Here is an 11,175-nt window from a genome sequence, read left to right as displayed (position 1 = left end):
TCGGGTTCCCTAGAGTTATACGTGTGCAGCGCCACCTAGCGTGTTGGAGTGGGATAGACTTTTATCCTAAACATTCAGATTACACTTTTTCTCAGTTGCTTTCATGCAATTTCCTCATCAGAAACACCATTCTCACCACTCTTAATGCAGTTCTCAAAACATTTCATGCATTTCTCCTAACACTAAATCACCTGTGCAGAAGACACTAAAACAATCAAAACCTTGTGCACATGTGTCAGAGCATACAACATCAATCACTTCATCGCTGTGACAAATGAATAAAACACTTTCACCAGTGCATCAAGACTTAGTCAGCAAATATTTTAATCTTTTAATTAAATCCTTACTAAAATCTAATGTAGAGAAAAAAACAGAATAAAATATAATATGAAACATTTGTAAATTTACAGATAATTACTGTAATTGAGAAAGAATAGAACCAAGTAACAGAAAATATACACAAAAATATGGAATTGAACATTTAGTGTAGTACATTATATTACAGTATGCAGTACATTTATACAGATATGTATAGATGGACAAACCTACATCAAATGACTGTCTTACGTGCCCCTTGGTTTAGAGCAGGGGGAACAAGGATGTGCCATGAAATCCCTCAAGGGGCATCCAGTCTCTCTTCCCTGTTAGGCCACATCACTGTGTTTACATCACACCTGATATTTTCTCTTCTGAGACAAAGCGGGAGAAATCGTTTGGCATACCACACCCAGGCCCGACAAGCCTCAGGTGTGATGTCCCCACAGCCAGCATCCATTGCCTCCAGTAATGACATTTGGTCATGGGGCCTGCAATCATACACCTTCCACCTCCAAGCAGAGAAGAATTCCTCAATAGGGTTGAGGAATGGTGACTAAGGCGGCAGGAACACCATCATCACTTGTTAGTGGGTTTCAAACCATTCCCTCACATGGTTTGAATGGTGAAAATGTACATTGTCCCCAATCACAACATAGCATGGCATGTTGACCCTCAAACCCTTCTTGGATTTTCTGGAGTAGTGCACATCCAAAAACTGAAGAAGCCGGTCGGTGTTGCTGGGCCCAGTGGTGGCTGCATTGTGAATGACTCCATGTTCAGCAATAGCAGCACACATTGTGATGTTGCCCCCATGCTGGCCTGGGACATATACTATGGCCCTCTGACCTTTTATGTTCCTGCCACGTTGCCTTACTTTGTTTAGGTTAAATCCTGCTTCATCTACATACACCAAAATGTGCTTGGTCTCACTGGCCTCCAACTCAAGTATCCTCTAAATATAAACACAAACATATATACTGTAAATAAGAAAGAGCAAAAGAGAGAGCAAGAGTGATCATGTTGACCACAAAATCTTGGGACATTTCTCACAACTTCCTGCTCCATTTTTAGCACTATGCACTGAGTGGAACCTGAGCATCTACAGCTGAAACCAGAAGTTTTACATACACTTCAGAAAAAGACACAAAAAACGTTTTTTTTTTCCACTGTTGAACATTAATTCAGAGTAAACTTTTTCTGTTTTAGGTCAGTTAGCATCACCAATTTTTTTTTTTGTATTTGTTAAATGTTAGAATAAAGATAGAGAAAAATTATTTTTTTATTTTTATTCCTTTCATCAAACTCAGAAGTTTACATACACTAAGTTTATTAAGTCTTTAAACAACATAGAAAATTCCAGATGATTCCAGTCTGAGCTCGAGAAGCTTCAGATAGGTTAATTGACACCTTTTAAGTGGCAACTGGTGGCATACCTTTGGATGTATTTTAAGGCGCACCTCAAACACAGAGCCTCATTATGTGACATCATGGGATAATCAAGAGAAATCAACCAACACATCAGTAAAAGAATCATGGACCTCCACAAGTCTGATTCATCCATCAGGTACAATTTCCAGATTCCTGAAGGTCCCAGGTTCATCTGTTCAAACAGTAATATGCAAGTATAAACACCATGGGAGTATACAGCCATCGTACTGCTCAGGAAGGAGACGGATTCTGAGTCCCAGAGATGAACAAACCCAAAACGTTTGGCCCAAGTGAAACAGTTTCAAGGCAATGCTACCAAAAAGTAAGGAAGTATATGTAAACTTCTGCCTTTGATGAAAGTAATAAAAATTTAAAATAAAATTCCATATATATATTTTGACATTTAACAAATACAAAAATTTGGTGATCCTAACTAACTAAAACTAACTAAACTCTGATTTAATGTTTGGAAGTGAGAAGAAAAGTTTTTGAGTCTTTTTCTGAAGTGTATTTAAACTTCTGGTTTCAACTGTATATATGCTTGTATGAATGCAACTTAGTGGCATAACATGCACCTGTGATATAACAGTGTGAACATGTGTTTTTCTTTGTTTCAAGTGATTCTTATCTGAGAACATGTAATTCCATTTATTTTCAATTGAAGACCAATTTTATTGTTACCACTGACTGTGTGATTGGCCTTATTCTTTACTACATACCTGAAAGAAGTTTAAAATTATTCGATTTTTAACACTAATGCATTGCGCGACAGTATCAAAGCGAGTGAGAGACCTGCAACTCTCAGTGAATGTGCAACCTGTTTTGATGAATTGTCAAAATCAGATGAGAAATTCTAATTTGTGTGGGAGACTGTGTTTTGAGAACCGCATTAAGAGTGGTGAGAATGGTGTTTCTGATGAGGAAATTGTATGAAAGCGACTGAGAAAAACTATAAGAAACTGGATACGAATTGACACCACTGGGATAAAAAAAATTGGCTCTGGACATTTGCCCATATAGTCCCACCACACATACATATCTAGGTGAAAATTTGCCACCAGGGGAGGTCCACTTGCAAATATTTCTGGGCCACAACTCCAATGACAAAATGCCCAGATTGCCAGTCCAGTCCTGGGACCCCCTACTATGTTTATAATGACGTAATTGTTAACCAGTAGGTTAAATTTCTATAAATTTAAAGAAGGTTAATTTAGGCCTTTATTTATCCGAGGCCCTGGGGGCTGCTCCCCAGGAAAACCCATGTAATAAAGAGCCTGTGGCTACAACAACAAAAAAATACTAAAAAAGGAAAACCGTGTTTCTTTAACATTAAAATTTTAAGGATTACCCCAATACCTCGCTATTGCTACAAGACAATACACAGTTTAACTTGATTCTGAAGTCAGGTGGTTCTGGTAATTTCTTCTTGAGTGAGTAAATGTGATACTATAATAATAAAGGTGTGTTTTCATTGGCGTTGTAGCCCTGCTGCCAGGACAGCACAATGTGCAAGCCGACTTTGAGTGTTCTGTGGTCCTGCTGACAAGGGTGTACCCGAGGGCCCCTGTCAAGTGCCAGGGTATTCATGCCTGTCTGAGGCCCCTGGCTAATTCTAAGAATGAATTACAGCATAAGATTCATCGTATTACTTTTCTGGAGAATTGCATTCAAGTTAGACTGTAAGATTACACTTTGCATACTACTTACAAATATGTACATTGCATAAATATATTTACAATGTTTCCTGGTCACACTTTGGCATCCTTGCATCAGAAGGATTCTAATACAATTGCAAAACAGCTGAGAGTTCAGCAATCAGATGCTACCAGTGAGGGACAGTGTTATTTGTGCAATCATTCCCTAGAGTGGTCTGAAGATATTCTGGCCCTCTGGTCTATGTAGAAACTGTCCTCATTTAATTTACTTGGCAAATGTTTTTTTATGCTCCAGCCTCATCTGATTTTCTCAGGAGCTGGCGAAATTCTTAGCAAAAAAAAAAAAACTAAGTCCAAAACCATTGGAAAAAAATATTGTTTTTTAATACCTATATCTTAACATTTTTAATCTCCTTTACAAATCCCAATTTTTGCCTGCCAATTTGCACAAACACACATTGACATGTTACCCATATAACTTGTGTTGCCAAAGTAATAACACAGACACTCAAATGCCAAAGAAAGCCAGTCTTTATTTGTCCAGCATTTTACCATAGTAGCACATATTCACAACATAACCGTGAAATGACTGTCCATTAGTAAATTCAGTGCCTGCTTAAACTACAAGTTTATGTGCCATACACTTTCACCTCACTTTGGTTTAATCCATTTTATTTTCATATCATTGCACTTTCTAACAGAGTACTTGCTCTTATGCTCAATATTTTATCATGTTAAAAATGTATTGAAATATGTATGTCGATGAACACAATTGACATGGTCACACGAGAGCCAGGTTCTCTGGTTTGTTGTATTGCATTACTTTTATCAGCAGATGGCAATGAAAAGTCTCAAGCTTCAAGGACTGAACCGGTTTCCAACACAGTGTTTTGGAAAACCTTTATTTTTCCATCCCTAACCATGCTTGAACTGACAACTCCTTTGTTGCCACCAGCACTATTTGTTTAGTATATTTTCAACTATTTGCTAAATAAATCACTATTGACCCGCATTTCCATTTTTTTTAAACTCATTTGTCAGATACTTTTGTCCAAAGTGACATACAAGTGAGAATCAAAGACCTGGATCAGCCAGGGTACCTGGGGCAGTTGGTGTTAAGGACCTGGTTAAGGGGTACAATGGTGACAGGATTTGAACCAATGACTTTCCAATCATGTCCCCAGCTTCCTAACCTACTGATTCCCCCGTGCCCAATTTTCTAAATTCCTTCTTAAGCAAAGTGTCACCTGATGAGCAATGTATCAATTTAGGAAACATTACAGCAATACAGTATCAGAGCAATTTCTTGAACTGACTGTAGATTGCACAGCATATGATGATTTATGATGCTCTGAAAAGAAGCCTGTATTTCAGAGTAAAATTATTAAACAAAGTGGAGAAACAATCCATTTTGATCAACAAGACTTATGCAATTGATATTTTTTTCCAGTTGTAAACAAAAGGGGAGGGAATGGCTAGAATGTAAACTTGAATAACTTTTGTACCAAAAAATGTTGAGAAATGCATTTTAAAGATGCTCAATACTTTAGAATTATTAAAGCAAGTTTGAAAATTCAAGTAAGATAATGCCTCACAATTATAGACAATATTGTTGTTTCTGAACTTATGAATTTATTTAATGAAAAACATACTTTCCAACAAGAAAGTTGATTTACAGTCAAGTAAGTAATGAAGTTTGATTTCAGATCCTTCCGTTTCTCATAACCATTTAACCAGCACAGGTTTGAGGTTGTCCTGGAGCTTATCCCAGGAAGCACTGCATCCAAAGAAGAGCCCACATTCACAAACAAGCAGAAACTAATCCACCCAGAGGACCTGGAGAAGAATAAAGGGGAATGATGTGGAATTGAGTAGTAGGAATAAAGGGTTCATATTTAACTCTCCAATATTATTTTTGTGATGCTTATATTTCTGTGAGTACAGTAACAGACTCTGGTCTTAATCACTGTTGCAGATTACAGTATCTGGTATTCTTTTTGTTACATGGAGATTACTTCTGGCTCAAGTTTCTGTTTCACGTCTCTCTAGAGTTGCCAGACCTACAAGCATATCCACCAATATACGGGGAATTACGACATGCTCGACGCGTGACAGAAACGCAATTGAAAAGTTATAAAGAAAAAAAACTAAAAAATGTATAACGTATAACTTGACTTCAGATTTAATAGATAAGGAGCATATAATGTACGTAATGCACGTATTTTGAGAAAGCAAGAGATTCATTAACCTTGTAATCCAGACTTTGGTCTTGCAGAACGTTCTGTTTTGATATAACATGCTTAAAGTAAACGGAAGAGGACTTAATTTTAACATACGTATATTTGTTTATTCTCAAACTTATTTCAAGGCGAGGTGAAATAGAATAATTTTGTTCTACACTGTACGATGGCCATGTAGAAAAATAAAGAAGGAATTCTATTCTGTCATATTCTACATTTTCCATCGCGGGGATTTACGTACCACCTTCTGGCAACCTGTCCGTTTTTTTCCTCCTTTCTTTTTTGTTGTTGTTGAATCTTGTTTGATCATACACTTGCTTTACATGTCTGTCGTACCTACGGTACCATATTCATGCTTGGGGGTTTTCCCTATTTAACCCTCATAGTTTAATCGACCGGATCTATTTAAACAGCTAATGAAAAAAAGAACCGTGCGTCGATAAAACATTAACCTGGAGCTTCTTCGACTGAGTCCGGAGACGCTGGTGAGGCAGGCTCAAACTGGGCCGAGGCAATACATCTGTCGGTGGATAATAAGATTATCTTAACTATAAATGATTATAAAGCGCGGTTCTGCAGACTGCTAGCCGTACTACTGCCGTTTCGCCCTGGATCTCGGCTTTTGCAGCTTCGCCCAGTGACTGCGGCTCTCGCAGCTCATCCACGGCTCTCGCTGGCTGCCCCTAAGTACCCGAGCAGGATCCCGAGGCATCTCACTGCAAACAAGCCAAATCACATCTTCTGGGGCTTTTCTCTTTGCCCTGCTGTCCCTCCCCGTCGCCATTTGCTGGGCGGCCGGGGTGGCTCGCTGACTGGCTCTGCTTAGCCGCCTTTAGCCTTTTGTTTAAGCCCGGTGCTGTTTGCAGGGGTGGGGGTAGTAAGGGGGCTTTGCAGATCCGCTACTGTAGTCTGTGCGCGGTTTTAAAGGTCGAGCTTCCCGGCTACTCCCAGCATGTCGCTCCACGGGAAGAGAAAGGAGATCTACAAGTACGAGGCGCCATGGACGGTGTACGCCATGAATTGGAGCGTCCGGCCGGACAAGCGCTTCCGTTTGGCGCTGGGCAGCTTCGTGGAGGAGTACAACAACAAGGTGACCGTCCTGCCTCCGCCGCCGGCATCCTTTGCTTGATGTATGCATGCAGGATAAGCTTCGGGATAAAGGCTCGCTGCCTGCTTCCTTAAGGCACCAGTCATTACCGTCACAGGTTTTGGTGCAATATGACCTTATGAACTTAATATCATTCCTTATCCATCTGTCCCATATACTGTCTCATGCAGGTGCTGTATAATCTTAATTGGCTAGTCCGACCACACGAACAAAAAAACAAAAAAGTTTCGTGTAGGTTCATTTTTTTAATATTGTATCAATTTCAAAATGAAGTATAGACAATTCTTCAAATTAGGTCCAAAAAAGTCGTCCAAAGTATTTCAAGTAGCCTACGCACTAACATTTTCTGAAATTGATGTACCGTGCGATGAAATAAGCAGTAATTGTTATAATGAGCCTTTACACCATTTAAAGCTTTGTTAAATCAAGTAAGACTTTATTGTCATCTCAGCCATGTACAGTACAGAGTGAAATAAAATAACATTTTTTTCCTGAATCCAATCAACGTTCATGACAGGACAAATAGGACACTGCTAAAACAATTTTCAAGGTGCAAAAAGAAGATCCCTGTACAATTATGAATAAAATTTAAGGAGAGGGGAGACAGGGAAGATTACTATCTGTACTTTCTACCTAATGTCACCTTTCACACGAGACAAACAATGAACAGGCACACTCCATAGCACTGGGAAATTAGTGCTGGAAGTACTGCCCATGCTTAAAGTGGGAGTGGGAGACATAAACAGTTTAGAAGTGTGAGGGCCAGTGGGTGGGAAGAAACTAGTGCGCAGTCTGGTGGAGCAGGACCAGGTTCTGTGAAAGCTTTTGCTTGATGCCAGAAGGGCAAAGAGTTCATGGGAGGGGTGGGAGGCGTCTTCCACAGTGCTGGAGGCTTTGCGAATGCAGCGTGTGTGGACACTGTCCTGTACGCAACGTACAGAGTTGCCAACCCTGTGTCCCTGTATAAACCTTTTTGTTAAAGTATTCACAATAAATTCTAGTAGACTTTCTATAGAGGGAAATAGCTATGTAACTAGTCAGTGAAGGAGATGAAAGGAAAATGCTCCACGTTCAATCACTTAAATAGGCATAGCTGTAAATGTGAAGTGTGAATCTCATATACTGAGCAAGTAAATTTGAATAACTAGTCTATGGAGCCTGAGGGTAGTCCTGTTGATAAGCTGTGATCTTGGACGTGCCTTCAGGTGCAGCTGGTGGGCTTGGAGGAGGAGAGCTCAGAGTTCGTCTGCAGGAACACGTTTGACCACCCCTACCCCACCACAAAGATTATGTGGATCCCAGACACCAAGGGAGTGTACCCGGATCTCTTGGCTACCAGTGGTGACTACCTGCGAATCTGGAGGGTAAGATAATGGCTTTCCCACATCCCTCCAGTTCCTTCCTGATGTGTTTTGGTCTTTAACTAATCGTCGTGTCTGCAGGTGAGTGACACAGAGACCCGTCTGGAGTGCCTGCTCAATAACAACAAGAACTCTGACTTTTGTGCACCACTCACATCCTTTGACTGGAATGAGGTTGACCCCAACCTTCTGGGTAATAAACACTCCGCTGTTTCTTTGGCATTTTAACTGAAGTGCTGCATCAGCAGTTTGTGCAGTAGAAATGTAGGTCTTTACGAGCTGAGTTTCCACCATATAGGCACTTCAAGTATTGACACTACCTGCACTATCTGGGGGCTGGAAACTGGTCAAGTGTTGGGCCGAGTTAATCTGGTGTCTGGTCATGTGAAGACTCAGCTAATTGCCCATGACAAGGAGGTAAGAGATTTCTAGGACTTTTGTCCTTTTTCAGTCTGCTTAAGTATAAAATCTAAGATAAACCAAATATGTAGTCTTTCAGGAACATGGTCTTCTATAGGGACTTTTCATCTATTTTGGTTAGCCTTTACAAATATTATGCAATCTGCATGAAAGGATACCTTGAAATCATTACAATTTTTAGTTTTCTAAACCTATTTTCAGAACTCAAAAATTTGCACGATACTTCCAAGTTGACGACCTTGCAATTGTAATGCATGTTATCATCAGGCAATGAAAATTGTAAGAAATATATATAAAGCATGCAAACCTCTGCAAAGATCCTTTGCAAATTGAGCACAGCACATTACTGACAGTTGACAATCCCATTGAAGCAGTTGAATAAGTGTTAAAGGCCTTTGTGTGTATGCCGTATTGTGTAATCGTGGTCTCTGTGTATCTGCTCCTGTAGGTGTATGACATTGCCTTCAGCCGGGCAGGCGGTGGCAGGGATATGTTTGCTTCAGTGGGGGCGGACGGCTCAGTGCGTATGTTTGACCTGAGACACCTTGAGCACAGCACCATCATTTATGAGGACCCCCAGCATCACCCCCTGCTGCGCCTCTGTTGGAACAAGCAGGACCCCAACTACCTGGCCACCATGGCCATGGATGGTATGGAGGTCAGTAGCTCTCCCCCATTCCCACCCATTTTCATCCCCCTGATTCTTGGGTTCTGTTCTGTTGCACTTAAAAAGGTGTTTGTCCCCAGGTGGTAATTTTGGATGTACGGGTCCCCTGCACTCCCGTCGCGCGACTCAACAACCACCGCGCCTGCGTGAATGGCATCGCATGGGCGCCGCACTCCTCCTGTCACATCTGCACAGCAGGTAAGGTACTTCCGAACCTGCGGGAGGGTCTGCATGCTGCCCATTATCTATGTCATGCTTCGCTTGGTCTCTGGTCATCAAAACATTCCAGTCCACACTAAAGTGAAGGCAGCATCTATAATTCTATAATCTAGCTCAGGGGTACTGAAATATTTTTCCCCTCGGTAAATTTTGTTCAGTCGTGGGGATATCCTCTTCAGTAAATATTACCAACCAGGGGGAATTGGGTTCCCCTTGGTAAATTACTTTGGCTGGGGGGGAGGGGGGGCTGGCGTGGATTGGCGTTTAGTTGTACCATCAGGATTACATTGTTTTGGTTCACATTCAGACCGAAGTCTGCCATTTGCCTTTATCTTGCTTTTGTATCAAGTGCAGTTAAATTAATTATTCACTGTATAAGCATAAGCATAAATTCTGTTTTTAGTGTGTTTGTATAAGATCCGGTGAAAGGACCCAGTTCAGTTCTAAGTACTCATTATAAATACTACTTGCACACAGCCAAACAGGTCTGGCTAGGCTCATGTCAGTTTTCAAAAAACTGTACAATAACAAGGCCTCTGTGTTTCCATGGTAATAGTCCCAAAGCTCTTTTGCTTGCTGGTACCCTGTGGTGAATGTCTGGTTAAATAGAAGTGACAAGGGTATTTTATTTGCAAACCAGTCGTCTTCTCTCTCTGCAAGCGATGGATTCCCTTGTGACATGTTAATGAGATGTCACATGATGAACTCCCTCAAGTGGAGAAAAGGGGGAAGCAACCATTGTTAAAATGGAACAGGTTTGCTGGTTGTTTCATTTTTTTTTTATTGTTCCTGTAATAACTTGGGCGACTTTTGCATCACAGCTGATGACCATCAGGCCTTGATCTGGGATATCCAGCAAATGCCGAGGGCTATCGAGGATCCTATCCTGGCCTACACTGCCGAAGGGGAAATTAACAATGTGCAGTGGGCCTCCACACAGCCTGACTGGATCGCCATCTGCTACAACAACTGCCTGGAGATCTTAAGGGTCTAGCTGTTGACATGGATTGTATGAGGTGGAGGTGGTGCAGCCAGGATGGTTATGTAAAGACAGGTGCTTAGACTTTGGCTGTTGTATTGAATAGATGTGTGAGATTTTTGTTGAGTTCTGCATGAGTAGATCAATTTCTTGCACAACTCTCACTGGAAAGCACTGTTTTTAGTAATGGGCTCAGAAAGGTTTTATTTTTGCTGTAAATATTTATGTTAATATTTAATATTTTATTGTATATCAATGTTTGCTTGTCTTAAGTAACTCAATCTGAGTTGAAAATTCAAAGGCTGACTAGCCTTCTCTCTGCAGTCCTGTTTTTTTTCTTTACGACTTCTCCAGGTACAGTGGAATATAATATTCACCCAGCTCCTTTATTTAAATTTACACAAACTGTGAAATAGTTCAGTCTCAAAGATTTGTGAGGTAAGTGTGTAGAACAATCTGCATTCTGTGTAAGCTCCATATTGTCTGTTAGTTCATAATGAGGATCTTTTTTCCACTTTCCGGTGTGATGTCAACATATGAGCCAGTAGCTTGCATGCTGGCGTGACACAAACAAAAGGTGGTTTTCTCAGCTATCAGTCGGAGTCTGAATGTCATGAACCTATTTCAGAGGTTTTTTCTTAAATTTTTACTTCCGGTATTTTTACTTCCAGTACTTCTCCATGTCTGTTGCTTCGTTCTGCCCTAGTTGGACACTTATACCACCGTTTATTACTTTTTTGTTGTTCTTTCCAATAAAACCACTTGGTCAAGTTGCCAAAA

The 11,175-nt window shown here is 40.6% G+C and overlaps 1 protein-coding gene across 2 annotated transcripts; it reads left to right on the top strand.

Moving 5' to 3' along the window:
- Window positions 1-5,924: 5,924 nt before the first annotated feature.
- dcaf7 (ddb1 and cul4 associated factor 7) lies at window positions 5,925-11,175 on the top strand. 2 transcript variants are annotated; one of them, XM_023810816.2, is made up of 8 exons: window positions 5,925-6,126; window positions 6,593-6,731; window positions 7,955-8,113; window positions 8,192-8,303; window positions 8,409-8,527; window positions 8,979-9,188; window positions 9,278-9,395; window positions 10,238-11,175. In XM_023810816.2, the coding sequence occupies exons 2-8, from the start codon at window positions 6,594-6,596 to the stop codon at window positions 10,408-10,410; spliced, it is 1,029 nt and encodes a 342-aa protein (XP_023666584.1). In that variant the 5' UTR covers window positions 5,925-6,126; window position 6,593; the 3' UTR covers window positions 10,411-11,175. The 2 variants fall into 2 exon arrangements, with proteins under 2 accessions (XP_023666584.1, XP_023666583.1); XM_023810815.2 differs by having other exon boundaries at window positions 6,569-6,731.

This window comes from Paramormyrops kingsleyae, chromosome 5 (assembly GCF_048594095.1).
Source record: "Paramormyrops kingsleyae isolate MSU_618 chromosome 5, PKINGS_0.4, whole genome shotgun sequence".
Taxonomy (NCBI): Eukaryota; Metazoa; Chordata; class Actinopteri; order Osteoglossiformes; family Mormyridae; genus Paramormyrops; species Paramormyrops kingsleyae.
This window is presented reverse-complemented; position numbering and strand designations above follow the sequence as displayed.